This window comes from Glossina fuscipes, unplaced genomic scaffold (genome assembly GCF_014805625.2).
Source record: "Glossina fuscipes isolate IAEA_lab_2018 unplaced genomic scaffold, Yale_Gfus_2 89, whole genome shotgun sequence".
Classification (NCBI taxonomy): domain Eukaryota; kingdom Metazoa; phylum Arthropoda; class Insecta; order Diptera; family Glossinidae; genus Glossina; species Glossina fuscipes.
In genome coordinates this window covers 107,548-123,622 of record NW_023998443.1, presented here as the reverse complement: position 1 = coordinate 123,622, position 16,075 = coordinate 107,548, and the positions used below count along the sequence as shown (strand labels likewise).

At 34.3% G+C, this 16,075-nt stretch overlaps 1 protein-coding gene across 2 annotated transcripts; it reads left to right on the top strand.

Annotated features, from left to right (window-relative positions):
* The first annotated feature begins 1,548 nt into the window (after positions 1-1,548).
* On the top strand, positions 1,549-12,830 carry LOC119638457 (putative uncharacterized protein DDB_G0282133). Of its 2 annotated transcripts, XR_005247439.1 has the most exons (6): positions 1,549-4,199; positions 9,860-10,011; positions 10,107-10,241; positions 10,343-10,600; positions 10,703-12,436; positions 12,585-12,830. XR_005247439.1 is itself a non-coding variant. In XM_038035242.1 (5 exons), the coding sequence occupies exons 1-5, from the start codon at positions 2,077-2,079 to the stop codon at positions 12,322-12,324; spliced, it is 4,290 nt and encodes a 1,429-aa protein (XP_037891170.1). In that variant the 5' UTR covers positions 1,549-2,076; the 3' UTR covers positions 12,325-12,830. The 2 variants fall into 2 exon arrangements, 1 of the variants encoding a protein (XP_037891170.1); XM_038035242.1 differs by having other exon boundaries at positions 10,703-12,830.
* Positions 12,831-16,075: the final 3,245 nt, after the last annotated feature.

The following is a 16,075-nucleotide window of genomic DNA, read 5'->3' as shown; positions in this document are numbered from 1 at the left end:
AAGATAGACAGAAAATTAACGAATAAACAGACAGATAATTAAGGAAACTATAAACAAAATATAAAAACGAGAATGAAATAAATTTGTGTATAATATTACTAATAATAAAAACATGAAAAAAGGAAAAAAAAGAAAAAAAAAAAAACAGAGAAATAATTGATTTAAAAATAACAAAGAAAACACGAAATCTCGAAGAGAATTAAAAGAAAAAAGTAAGAGAACTTGAAATGCGCGAACATATGTTTTTGAAAAGAACTTGAATATCTTGTGAAATGAAAATAGAAATATCTTTTCTCAGTTAACATTATTGCACGTATCAATAAAAGCGATGAAGTGAAAATTTTAACTTTAATATATTCCTAATAATGTACTTTTATTACAAAAGTTTTTTTTTTTTTTTTAAAAAAAACAAACCACATGGTTTTTCTTTTTTGTTTGTTTTTTTTTTTTTTTTTGTTTTTTGCTGCATTTGGATATAAGAAACGTTGCGTTTTCTTGCTTGCTTTTGACAAATCGCACTTTGAGAAAAATGTATAATTTTAGCATGAGCAGAGCTAAACGTGAGCGAATCCATATCCTCGCCATAAACGCATCTATTCAGCAAACTAAAACAAATACAATAAAAAATAAAAATTTGCATTGCTACGTTGTTTGCAAACATACACTTTTTGACGCCCTACACTCCTCGGAGATCAAATGACATTTACAAGGCTTTTGATGAAAAGTCCAAGTCAGGTATATGAAGGTTATGTTGTTAACTTTGGTTCAGATTTAAACCAAAATGTTTCTTAGCATTTTCTACACGGCCTACATAAAATTTGATTGCATTTTCTATTCCACGAAACTCTGTTTCGGAACTTAGCTATTTTGCAAATGGTTTCTCCACCCAAAGTATCGATTATTTTACTGGGAGATAGCTAGGAAGTGAGACCGATTCCGTTTTTGCTAATCTGTTATCTAAGGTTCGATTTTCGAAAATGCGTCGATCGTACATGCTTGTGAGAGCTCTTTAAGTCCAGTTGGAACATTAGACTTATGACTTAACGCATTCTCAGTGCAAACTATTCATGATCTTAAGCCGAAGTAAACCTCAGCTCCTTGTGAAAAATGTACGTAATTGTCCTATATATTATACGCTATAAAAGCGATTGGGAGAGTGCTAGGTCGCCAAGAAGACCGTTTCGAACTATCTCATATATTAAAGGGTGTAAAAGAGAATCGAAGAATATTAGGTCGCCAAAAAAGACGCTTCGAAATTTCTTCTCTTGCTTGCGTGAAACGTTCCAATGCTCAAAGAAAGACACAAATAGTGTAAACTTGATTAGCCGTATATCGAGCGTAGTACACCTAGTCTGCTGTCTGGTAATGCACTAAGGCACGTAGGGTGTAAGAAGTACCGCGATGATTAGCAGTCGCTTATTAAGGAAAAAAGATTGATGCTCTTGGTAATGGCGACGATCTGCAATCGAACCAATTTAGTTGAAACGAACCAGCAGTGGCATCAAAACAAAGGCAATAGGCAAACGCGACAACTAATAGAAAAATATAAAAAAAAAAAAATAAAAAAAAATTGAAAAAAAAAACAAAAAAGAATTAAATAAACATAATTACTTTCGCACACAATCAAACGTACATATACACTAATATATACGCATTACCTACCTATGCAATAATCGCATTGGCAACGAAAACGAGACAAATCGAATCGATTAAAATCAAATCAATACCTCAACATTGACTCTCGATGGGAGGCAATAATCGAAATAATTGTCAAATTGTTGTCTCCCGTTAAATTGGCCGAGCAACGAGCGACGCGAATACTCAATTAATGCAGTTTATTAACGAAATTTCTATGATACAGACGACTTTTATTTAGACTTAAGTCTACATACTAAGGCATTCTAGTGGAATAATATTAAGGAGACGTAAAGAAGATAAATTTTTTTTGTTCTTTTTTGTCTTTTTTTTTTTTTTTTTTTTTTTTCTCAACTCTTAGAAATTAAATGCGTGAGTGAAAAAGAAATTAGTTTTTTTAACGGTGTTAAAGAAAGTTGTTAAAAAGTTTTATTCTATTTTATGGCGCGTGGACGTAATCATAATCGTAACCGAAATCATTCGTTACAAAATTCATCGAATTCAACTCAGCAGCAAACTAATCAACAGCAGCTGCAACAGCAAACGAAAACTAAACAGCCACCGCCTGCACCTGTTGCCTCAATTATTCGAAATAATCATTGTTCACCCTCAACAAACTCAGAAGAAGAAGAGAAAAGAAATGATGCCATTTGCAACGATCCAAGTAGTAATAATAATTATGCTGTAAAAAATACTGCCTATGAAATAAAAGCTATCGCACACCTTGAAAGTAGTAGCAACACCGGCCCCGCGAGTTGTTCAACCACAAATACTTATCAAATGACGACGTCTAATAATAGCCTAAAGAATTTCAACCAAGTCAAAGTGAATAATAATAATGAAAATGACGGTGACGATAGCGATCATAATGATAATAATGATTGTGATAATAATGATGACGATGATGTCGAGAGTGAAGTGCTTAAACATCAAAGTAATTCAGCCGGAGAGAATTGCCATTACTCTAGCACTTCGCCAAAAAGAGATGCAAATTGTGATCATATCGATGAGAGAGTTAACGAACTAAGAGGTGGTAATATCGCTAAAAATAAAGAGACGGCTAATATTATTCGTTCTTCATGCACCGAGCAAAACGGCAGTGTGTACGCGCAAGTAATACAAAAAGAAAATAAAGGGACTAGCGATTGCCCTCAGTTCATAAATAACTACAATTATGCAAATGACGCTTTCGTAGGATCTGCCGGATTAAACCAATATGATCCAAATAGTGTTATTATAACAGATGTAAGAAATTTCAATAATAATAATAATAATAATAATAATAATAACAACGAAAATCACGTGCATATGGTGGCAATGGGTCAGAAAACTACTAAGTGTGAATCGAATAACACTTCAAACTATCCGTCATTACCGTCAAGTAATCGTGAATCTTTCAATTCAATATCTGAAGGTTCAAGTACCGGAAGTAAACGTGAACGTGAAACATCGTCATCGTCAGCATTGTCGCTAAACGACACTCAAGTGCCTTTAATAACAGTGAGTGATTGCAGTAATGATGACGCCTTCAGTAGTAGTAGCCATGAAGAAGTTCAATGCGTTGAAAGAAATTTAAATGAGAAAGAGGAATTTTTTGATTTTGAAACGGAAAATCGTCAAGAAATTTTTGTGGATACACAAAATGAGGAAATATTAAATTATGAACAGCAAAAAACAAATACACATCATTATTCTCCTCCCACCGCCTTCCCGTATAATCAAATGCGTTGCAATCAAAACAAATTAGAAGATGTACCAGAACAAGAAGAAAACGAAGAAGACGACCAAGAAGACGAAGACGATGAAAATGATGAAGAAAAAGATGATGTTGATAGCAGTAAAGAAGAAGAAGAAGACGAAGAGTTTGTTGATGCCGATCGGTCAGACTGTTTAAAAACCGTACTAGCAAAACATTCAAGTTCATGTACTCCCGACGAACCTTTGCCGCTGCTCAAAAGCAATACAAATGAAAGTGACCTAAACTCAAGTAACAGTTTTCTTGATTCTGGTATGGGTGACTCTCTGGCCACGTCTGCAAACTATCATTGCAGCACAAATGCAGGCTCGCATCAGCAAAAACACGACTACTTCCAGCAGCAACGGTTACCTTTTGTGCGTGACAATAATTCCACCGATTGCGACGAGACTTTAACTCAATGCGATGATTTACAAGACTTTATCGACGCGCCGCATGCTTATCATGAATCTGCTGAACGCTTGGTTTGCATTGAAAGCATAAGTTTGCCAGATGTGGTTGTCGAGTCGACCAACTCTAGCGGCAGTAGTAGCAGTAGTTCTTCCTCTGCAACACAATCGAATGTTAATTCTTCTTCTACATCTTCGACTGATACAGAATGTGATATTATTAATATAAACGGAGCTGAAAGCAACAATTGTGGAAATGTACACTTTATACCCATACACCTTGAGGGTCAGCGCAATAAGCTGAAAACAAACGATAGCATTAATGGTAGCACACAAAGTGATTCAATCGAAATCACTGAGATACCATTGAGGAGAAGTAAGCATATATCAGAAAATGATTTACAAGCGGAAAAGTTAAAGTAAGAAAAAAACTGCAAAAAAAGAATTTATTTATTAAGTGATTCTTCGGAAGTGGTTTCTCTCAGCATACATAGTCCATGCAATGCGATAATCTCCCATTCCTAAGAAAATAGCACAAACGAAACCTAAAAAGGGGCAGAGCGACATCGGTGCATGTTTTTGACTTACATTTTTAAGATTTGGCCTATTTTCTAGAGGTTTTTCTATTTTTTTTATACACACCACTGTAAGATGGCGGTATACTCGTCTTGTTTTTATACTTTTTTTATTATAAACAGTTGCTTGAGATATTTTTGCAGAAAATTTAGATAACCAATGTATAACAGAAAGTCGTGCTTTCAGCCATCTAGACAAAGTCGTTTGGCGCTATTTTTGTGTACCGGAATATTATGTAATAGTAACATTGTCCAAAGGTCAGAGAGTCGGAGGTCGTAACGAACAATCGAATGTGTCATGCCATTATAGGGCTAGCTAGTTCCGTAGTAATCGTTTTTTTTTCTTTCTATATAACAAATAACCCATAGACGGCTATACTCAAGAGAATCACATGCAGAAATCCTTATGGAGGTAGACGGACTCTCGAAACTTTCTTTTCGGACGGACTAATATTATTCCCTGGGCTATTGTATACCGTGCCACACCTGAGGTCTCCTATACTGCGTACCGCTTTCTTTGCCTTAATGCAGGCTGAGCGCTTGGTCACGAGGACATACATAACACAAGCAGACGGACTAGCAGAAATAGGGAGGGGACTAGGGTAGGGGACATTTTAAATCATTTTGAAGGGTCCACGCATCCAATATCAACTTGCAACAACAAATAATGCAGGAAATAATAGAAAAGAAACCTATTTTCAAAAATTTTCTTTTTCCACTTGTGTACTTTAAATAAATTAACTTATCTGCCACAAAATAGTAGTATAGTTAAAACATGAGTCTTTCGTATACATACATATACATTGTATGCATTACATAATTATGTAATGTAGATGTAATTCAGTAAAATAATGAATTACGGTTACTATGTGCAGCCTGATGGCTGAAAAGAGGATGTTCTAAAGTGCAAGATCCTTATCGTAGTCCAGTTGGGCTCTTTTGCCAATCCATAGACTTATTTCTGACGTGACTCACAACTTAATTGAAAGGATACGAAATGAAATATGTGTATCGTGCCTGGTCATCTCTTGCCTTCCACAAGGCAGGACATTCAATTAATCGATGAAGATATTTCTGACGTGACTCCCAATTCGATCGAAAGAATAGGACATGTATCGTGTCTTTAGGATACCACACAAGACGAGTTTTCTTGCCCACTGTTACATGTACATGTTTTTATCCAGGTCTGGGCTGTAACTTAAATTGTCATATTTCGAGGAAGATTCATTAAGATTCTTTTAGGGGAAATATATTTTCCGCATACCATACTGTCTGTTTGTTTTTCAAATTCGATTGCTCCCAAAGTTTGCAGATGCTGCAAAGCATTAAACCCAAAATGTAACCCTCGGCCCCATTGTACATCTCCAGGTCTTCCAAGCATATTGAAAAGTAGTAGTAACTTACTTTGATGTAAAGAAAGATTCAACGCAATTAGCATACATAGCGAAGATTACATAGAAATCTAAAGTGTCTTTGTTTCTTCAATTCTACATTGTAAGAGAAAGTTTCTTTGGATTTCTTAAGTGAAATCCATTTTTTTTTTTTTGATAGAGAACACTTTGTATGAAATTTCTACGAGATTGATTTTTTTCATTTCAAATATTGAATAATCGTTGCCGTTTATTTTCAATGTTTGTTGTTGCTTGTATTTGCTGATATAACCGGCAAATTTAGAGCAAAATAATTTCTGAAAATATTTATATACATTGTTTATATGTATGTTCATGTATAGGTCGGTCGTTACGAAAATCAGCTCGAGTTTTTTATGATTCTTTTAAAAATATTTTCCTAAATAAAAAAATTCCTATAGTGAGGCGTGGGAATATCGCTGTTGAATGTTTTCACTTTATTGTATATGCAGAAGTATGAATGTATGAATGTATGTATGTATGTATGTATGATCGCTGAAGCTTTTTATTCCTTCATGAGCGAATACACGTACTTGTCGATCTTGCGCTTTTTTTTTTTTTTGAAAAAATGTGAATGTATGTGTGAATTTGGAAAACAATCGCTATCTTACATCGAACTTTGAAATACTGCACATCTGTACTTAAAGACTAAAGACTTGTTGGAAGTACCCATGTAGAGGTTCGCGAGCTTAACTACTAAGCATTTTGGCTACAAATCATTCATTTCCTAGGTCAACAAAAACTCAAAAAAAATTTCAAACAAAAATTTCCAATGATTGACGTTTTAATTTCATTTAGTGATTTTTAAAAATTTTGCTTAAAAAATTGAATTTTTTCTTTTTTAACTTAAGCATTGGAACCAATTGGCTGTGCTATGCATTATGAAAGTTTGACGAAAATTCTTTCGTCTTTGTATGTAATATTTTTCATTATCTTTTCTTCTCTCTCCCATAAACGGATACAGAACTTATTAAAATGACTCATGTAACTAAATCAATGCATGCATTAGAAAAAGCAGGCGCTTGTAGATTAACTAGAAATAATACACTTGAACTCTTTTTAAGAGCATTTTTTTATATGAAGAAAACGCTTATTTTTTAATGCAAATCAATAAAGAAAATTTGAAAATTTTAAATTTATTTCAGACGGCAAGTTCTTGAAAGGTCGATGGTTGGTAATGGTAAATAGAGGAGGACGTGAAAATTGCTTAGAATAGAATGAAAAATATGAAAAATGAAAGCGTTCGGATGTGCGGATTCACACTTTAACTCTCAGATTTATCGGAAAATATGAAGTAGATTTGTGTACTGCAGATGACCGTAAGCCTGCAAAGTTTAGCAGGTTAGATATGTCAAAAAGAATACCAATAAAAAAGCTTGATACGTTTTAAAAAATATGTTGCATATCTACCGCCTATTTGGCTTTCAAATTGAATCTTTCATAGAGATAATATCCATTAGGTGCTTGCGTCTACTTTGATCTGGTAAATTGGCGCTATCGCGTCGAAAGAATGATATTGGTTTGACAGTGATCCAGTTGCGTACTTCTTCTGCTTTTCAAGACCGCGTGCCAGCCAAGGCATACTATGTGTGGTGAGTGCGCTGGCTGGCGCAGAACTTCCCATTCGAGCTGCAACTTTGTACCCTTGGCAACTCTTGAAACGTGCAGCCGAACGTTGTCATGCAAGTGGATGACTTTTCGCCTTTTAATCGCTATTGCTGGCCCTTTTGGTAGCTATGCTTCGTTCAATTTCTTTAGTTGGCGAAGCTAGACACATGGAGTAGCAGATATTTGACCCAGACACAAACGCTAAAATTGGTTCGGATTGGAGCGCTTCTTCGATAACCTCCCATACAACGGCTTATTTTATTTGTTTCGTTACATTAAGCGAAGTGGTGCAGGGGGTTCAATGATATTATTATATAGGCGTTTTGTGAAGGGACTGCATATTTCTACAGCTAATTTTCCTTAATAGGTATTTAACGGTAAACCGGACCAATGATAATCATTTCATAAAGTATGTGTAGGTGTGTGAATTTCTCTTACAACGTACTGGATATTTGTAACAATTGCAAATTGATTGTAGAGTGCCGGCCAACAAATGTAATGATTTTAGTGCATTGTGTGTGAAATGAGAACGTTTGGCGTTCTACTCCATAATGTGTGTTTATTTGCGCATTTCATGCGTATGTCTTCTGCTTTCTATCATAATATTTTGAAATATGCAAATGTTGAAATTATTGTTGAATAATTATTAGGTTTGCGTGCACTATCTTGTAACCGATTTTTTCTCAATATTCAATATCTCTTTTAATTTAGCCAAAAATTGTACGCAATTTCAAATACTGCGTAATTTGTTTGAAAGAGAGCGAAGTAAAATAAAATTCTCTTTAGACTAGATCGCGTTAAGTAATTGTTTGCTTCCAATTAATAAATAATACATTGTTTACAAGTAGAAGTAAAAAGTAATTTTTAAATTTTAATATCTTAGATTTACTCATCATCTTTTCGGCAATTCAAAGCAGAAAAAAAGTAGATATCGAAGGAGTTTGCAGTTCTTCGAAGCCCGTGTCTTTAAGTGATTAAAATGGAAAGGGGGCTTAAATAATCCTACTTCGCTTTCTATTTTTTCTGCGCCAATCCTTTGTCAATCCATGCACTGCTTGCATAATTATTTTTAATATCACAAAATAAAAGCTTCCATTCCAAATAGCAGATCAACACACTAGCTCGCTCTATGACAACAGATATGCTCATCATTTCAAAAACCATTTTTGACGACGAACATCATGATATGCATAGATTGATCGGAAATAGTTTGTAGTATGTCTGCCGGATATAGCAAAGTTGGAAATTCCATTGATTCAAGTATCATTTCGTTATTACACCATGATCAAGAGGATTACTACATTTTTAATGCAATGAAGGAGTAATGCCCTGCATTATACCCAATTCGGCTTTTGGTATGATCGCATTGCATTGCGAAACTTTTAATCTCCGTCACGGAGTCCATTAGAGTCAGAGTAGAAATATCAGAGTTAGTAGCAGCTGTGCTCTTATCGCTCCCTATCTACTCTAACTCTTCCCTAACTGAGAGAGTACGTCCCGTACACCGCAAGGTTCCAATTTGGCTCCCCTATTGTGTAATCTCTTCGCATATGATCTTGGGGATGTGGTTGGTAACAACCACTTTTTTTGCATATGCAGATGACACCTTTCTGCTTTATAGAGATAAAGCAAAAAATTTACATTTGTTCAAAACAATATTAACGAACCTTCAACGTATTTAATACAATATACAAATGTTGGTAGGGGGTAACAGGCTTATAACTTTATAGATACTTCATAAGTGGATAAATGAAAATGAAATGTAAACCATATATTCGGACAATTTTTTATTACCCTCTAATAAGAGGAATCGCAATCCCAAACAGTTTTTACGGCAGATTTTTACTCCAATATATTATTAAACAGTTTGTGCAGAAGACCTTTTTTTTCATAAGAGTTTTTCATCTGCCTGCGTGGTCAAGAAAGCAAAGAATCTCGACTAACAACTCAATGTTTTTAAAAGTTTTCAAACCCGCTGAAAGTCTTCGATGCGACTGCTTTAGTCTTAGAATTTATTTCTCTGTCTAAATTAATCATAGTGTAATAATAATAATATAAATGCAGTTTGGAATGATTTTTCCATCTAGCCACTTAGGTGACAGTTATCCTTCCTAACACTTTACATAATTTAATCGTCGAAGGCAATTAATCGTCTCAACACCTAACAGGTCTTTTCAAATTAGATTATGAAATTATGAATTCATATTTTCATGACATTTTTCTCAAACGATCAGTTCTTCAGAACAAAACGAAATCACATGAACACATGATGAGCTCTTTTCATGGAACTTTGACTATAAAACGCGCTCTGCTCTTTTTTTGGTTTTAGAAGCATTGTGTTTCCAATCAAATTGTACGAATATGTATATATATACATACATATATGGGGAAAAGTTTTTATTTGCCATTAAAAGAATCACATAATAAATAAAAATTAAATGCACCCCATACGAAAATAAACAAGTTTTAATGTGTTTTTAATTGCAGACAAGAATTGCAGGAGCAAAAATCACAGTTTCATATACAATTGGAAGATGCCCATAAGAATGTGCAAAGCCTTGAAGGCAAAATTAATGAAATGCAATTAAAAATAGAAAATTTAGAGCAGGATTTATCGGCAAAAACTTGGAATGTTGACAGTAAATAAAATTAGTGTATACTTAAGGAATAGAATAGAAACACGAGATACATACATACTCAATATATTTTCTATGTTTATTCACTCATTTAACAGGACTGCAGGGTGAATTAAATGCAGCGCAAAGGGACGATGAATACGTTAGGAAAAAGTTGAAATTACTGGAAGATGAGAAAAACAATTTACGGCACCGTTACGATGAATGGGAAGATGAGTTCAAAAAGAAATATGGTGTGTGTGTATATGTGTGTGTGTGTGTGCGTGGTTTTTTTTTTAAGTTTATGAATAAACAGCAATGAAAGAGCTTTTTAACTAATTTTGGTCCTTCTCAGATGAACTCGAAACGCAATATCATGAACTGCAAGATCAGTACAAAGAAACTCAAAGTTTAGCAAGTAGTTTACATAGTCAATTAATGGTGGCGCAAAATGAAGTGGAAAAATGGCGTAAAGAAATTGAAACGATACGCGTCGACTTAGAGGAGCAAATAAGGATATTAAAGAACGCTTTGGAAAATTCGGAAAATGAGCGTAAAATATGCGAAGACCGGTGGCAAAAACAATTTGAGATGCTCCGTACTCATAATATGGGTAAGAAGGAATCTTCTCCATTTTGATTTAAGAAAACTCATATATATATATATATATATATACACAAATATATATATATTTTCTTATTTGCTTAATTGCAAGATCGTGAGGAATCTATTATGACGGATTGCGAGTGGCAGTTACGGCAAATGCAGAAACAGTGCAAAGATAAAACCGATAATGCCGAACGTGAACGTAAAGTAGCCGTTGAAAAAGTTGAACGATTGGAGAATGAATTGGAGGAACGTTGTAAAGAAGTTGATGATTTACGTCACTTTCAGGCTCAAGTAAATTCTTTACGCGGTGTAGTCACCGAACAAGAGCACTCCATTCGTAGTCTAGTTGAGCAAATTGAAAATCTTAAAAGTGATTTAACGGCGGCTAACGATAATTTACAAGAACAAATCGAAAATGTTGAAAAAATCAAAATCAAATGTGATCGAACTTTATATGACAAAGAGCGTCAGATGTTATATCGTATTGACGAAGTGCGTAACGAAGCGGCTGCTTTTTGGGAAGACAAACTGTACACCGAAATGACAAGACTGAAGAACGAACTTGAATCGGTTTATATCGACGAAAGGCGAGACGCCCTTGACAAACTTCAAACCGAACATATAGAAGAATTACGTGCAATCACCAATCGTTACACAGCTAACGAAGATGAATTGCGCGCTGAATTAACTGAAGTTCAGGAAAGACTTGAACTAAAAACTGATGATTTTTTAGAGTTGCGAGAGAAATCCGATAATGCTTTATTACAAATTCGGATGCATCTTGAACGAGCCGATCGTGACTATCAAGTGGCCATGTGCCGCGAAGAAGAAAAACGCGAGGCTTTAGAAAATGATTTACGTAAACAATTTGAAAGTGAAAAACAAGAAATGGAAGAACGTTTCGAAAAACGCTTAGACGAAATGAAAGATGAATTTGCGAAGAAAATGAATATTGCTTCGCACGAAATAACGTCCAAGCATCAAAAGGAAATTGGAAAAATGAAAGAGCAATTGTTAAGCGAGAAAGAAGAGGCCCTGCAAGAGTTAACCGAAAAACATCGCAAAAAATTGAAAGATTGCGAAGACAATGTGAAGGAACTAGAATTGCAACATAAACGTGATCTAAAAGACTTAAGATCAGCTTATGATGCTGAGAAGGCTGTGTTAGACAAACGAGACATTAATAATGCCAACGAAATCGAACAACTGCACCGTAAATGTCGTTGCCTAACAAATCTATTTGAAGAGATGCGCATGCGTTACGAGCGACGTGATCCGCGACCTGAGGATCTTCGAGAAATCTCTGAGTTGCGTAGCCGCTGTGAAGCCCAAGAACGCGATCTCTATTTACTCACTGATCGCCTGCGGGAAATGCAAATACAAATGAACGAACTGCAACGAAACGGTAACGATTGTAACGTCCTAAATAGTAAAAATAATAAGAAATCAAAACAGATAAAAAAACCTCCGCCAAAAACTATACCGACCAGCTGCGATATCATTTATGAGGAAAACGAAGAACGTGACTCGCCACCGCCATCCGCAACACTTACACAAAATGCATACTTAGTAAATAATAGCAATAATAATGGAAATCAGAAAGATCATAGCTCAAAAAACGAGAAAATTGCTGACGTAATTCCCGCAGGCCATAATAACTATAAAGTCAATGGGAAATTAATTAATAATGTGAACGAGGATGATAGCCATATGATCACAGCTATGTAATGTGTGGTCTGTGCGACAGGAGATGGAGAGAGAGAGAGAGAGAGAGAGAGAGAGAGGGTTCGGTGATGGACGGTGGATGGGACGATTAAAGGGGATGGAGAAAGCACGATAGGTTAATATTCTCAACTCATTTTCAGCTGCTTTCACGATTACATTTCCTGCTCTTATAAATTTTAATTATTTTTTTTTTTTTTTAATATATTTTCATATATTTTTTTGTTTTATTTTTTATTATTATTTATTATTATTATGGTACGTAGGTGCGAAATTGGTGCCATGATGCCAATCGCGTAATTTCGATACGAAATCAACATTTGGCATATTATCGAATTCACAACTAATTTACATTTACAAATAATATGTTTTTCTCTGTTCCTTTATGAATTCGTTGACTAGTTGTAATTGTATGTAAATTGAATTTCAATTTCTGAATATTAAAATTATCCATTTTATGTGCATTGAAATTAAGGGGAAAAACAAAGAATTAAAAAATAAAAAAAAAAACATTTTTAAATCAATAGCTAATGTTTAGTATTCTGTTCGTTTGTTGCAATAATTTGATCAAGGCGGAAGCTTGAAAATATCTTGATCTTGATTTTCTTGATATTAATTGGATGTCGGGATGGCGGGAGGTTAGGATGAACATACGAGCAGCGTGGTCAATACCCCTGTCGATTTTTTTTTGATTAAATTTTCTGTGTAAACTTTTTTCTAACTTACGAAGGTCAAGCTTTCTGAATTGTGTTGCGGTGTTACGTAAGTGTTGCTCCTATTATGAAACTATTATATCCATCATCGAAGGAGGAGGGCTATATTCACTTTGTCAAAATGTTTGCAACGTCCAGAAGGCACCTTCGGCTATATATATCCTTAAACACCATCAAATTCTGAATCGATTTAAGAATGTCCGTCTATGGGTTGTGTAGTGTCTACTGACTGCAAAAGTGCAGAAAACGAAATATTGGCAGAAATATTAGAAGCTCTTACACGCAGACTGATATCGAAAATAGACCAATCCGTCGAAGCATGAACCCACAGCACTACGTAAGCTGAAAACTCTTCGGTTTTTCAAAAGCAATAAAAAATTAGATTTTGGCTCACTACTCATACAAAACAGATAAACCTACAATAATTTGAAGGTATATCCTATGGGCGATGCTATAGTACCAGTCCAAAAATTGACCACGCCTACCTAATATTATAGTATATCAAAATTTCATTTTTTTTTCATTACCTTTATAACGGGCAGAAACAAACTTGAAAAGCCCCTAAAAGTATATTCACGTATTCTTGGCCAGTTTCAAATTCGAAATGCGAACGAGCGTGTATGCCTGTTCGTCTGTCCATCTGTCCACCTGCCCAACTGTGTAGTGTGTGTGGAAAACATTCTCTAGTTCGCAAAAATGAAGACGAATTTTAAAAAAGGATTTGAATTGATTGATATTCCTCCACATACATTGAACCCTTTCTTTCGCCTTGTGAATGCTTTACTGTCACCACTTAATGCGACTTAAAGTAATTACATAATAGGAGGTATGTTGATGTATGTTAGTAAGAACTTACGATTGAATAATGAATTCGTTACAAATTTAATTTGGAAGGGTTCTTGTAGTGAACATTCAGAATATGAGTTCATAATCAACGAACGGTTTATGGATTTCCTTTTTGAGCTAGCAAAGCTTGACGAAACACAAAAGCGATACGCTCGTTTTTTGGACTGATGATAGAAACATAAAATTCTAGATTCGATGCTTTGCGAAGTTTGTCGTACTAGGAGTATGTGTGATACTGATTCATCCAGATTCTGCGAAGGAAAGAATGAAACATAATATCATACCTGCGATAATTTGCAGTGTTAGACAACAATTGTTTGGCGAACGCTTCAGACGCAGTATGGTATTTCGAATCAAAGAAGGTGACGGAATTAGTAAGATTCCCAAAGCTTTAGGCTTAGGGCTATGACCGGGTACAACAGATCTTTCAAGTCGCGGCACAAAATCAATGCCATACCATCGACTATAGTTAGTTAATAAAAGTTTCTCGCAAAGGGGGAACCATAAGTCAAGGATATGTGCTTTATATCAAAAAAACTTTTTCGAAAGCCTCGCCTCTATTTAACTTTATTGCAGGGCGAACTGCATTTTCGTTTTTTTTTCTGGTCATTTATAAAGGAGAAAAAAACGTAAATTGAATTCATTCGCCAATTTTAATATCAAAAAAAATTTTGGGTTTTTTGTTGTTTCCTCTGTTATGTTCTCTCTTTATTTACTCAAGAATGATTTCTTGTTATATTTCCTATTCTTTTAGTAAATCGAGGGAAACTTTGAAAGAAATTCTTTTTCTCTACCAACTGTGTATACTGTGCACGGTATAAGCAGTGTATACGTGAGTTCACAGACATTAAATGTTAATAAAATTATTTGAATTTTAAATTCAACTTGCATTTGCCTGAGGATAAATTGCAGTTGTTTTGTAGAAAAATAATTATGATGTATTTTGGAAGATGTTTGCGAAAACTTTTCAACATAATTTACTGCACAAAAAACAATAATCATAATTATTATTATTTTTATTGCGTTAGTAAAAATATGAAATTTTGTTGAAAGTAAGAGAGCAAGTTGAATGCGCCGAAGGCAGGACTGTTGTGTTTGCATAATAACATGAATTTTGACATTTTTTCCTTTTTTTCATAAAAATATAATAAACAACAAGGATTTGCTTTAGGTACACGCGTATATGTGTGTGAATGAGCATGTGTGAGTATATGTGCGTGTGTGTATGTGTGCACACGTACATACCATATATAAAAGGCTTAGTGCAGAACTATACAAATTTTGTGTTAATTTAAATTGACAAAAGCAAATAATTCCAACACACACATTCATTCATTCACGATGAGATTTCATGTCGCATTCAATGGTGCGGAATAGCATTTATTTAATTTTTGTTATATTTTTTTTCTTTTCCTCTTTGTGTGCTCTCTTTTTTTTTTTTTGAATTCAAATATATAAATTTAGTTACGCCTTGTTTTGGAATAAAAAAAAAGTAAATGCACAAAATCGGTTAAAAGAAAAGGAAAAAAACGACGGAATAAATGCATTTTATATGTATACATATATGTATATTATGTACATATATTCATAACATACGAGAAATGGTGACACAAATCCATAACCATTTATTTGTCGTGTGCTGAATTTCTGATGATTCAAATAACTAAAATGTGCACAGCTGTATGCAATTGTATGCATGAATGTACGCCTAACCAGCTAATGTTGCAGGCAATACAATATGCAAATCTTTGCAAAAATTTATCATAGAAGCCTTAAAATCAATTTGTTGCAAAAATATAATCAAAAAAAAAAAAAAAAAAAAAAAAAAAAGAAAAAAAAAAAAAAAAAAAAAATAAAACAAATTTTAAAAAAAGGTCTTATTCCCAAAAAAAAAAAAAAAACTCCCGTAAATATTTATTTAATTATTGTTAGTTTACAGTACAGCATTGGACGGAAAAATAACAGTTCTTTCAGCGTGAAAGTCTCTTCTACAGTTGGGGTTTAATTTAGGCTCTGCCCAGCTCTCCCCTCCCCCTTGAAAAATATTCTGATTTGAATGTACGTTTTCTTGTTGTTTTCCTTTCGTTTTATTGAGAGATAGATAGATAGGCTTAAATTCGCCAGCATGCAAAGTATACGACAAAAAGTTGCGGGAAAAAAACCAGCTTAAGTCAGTCAGTCAGTACCGATCCGATTGT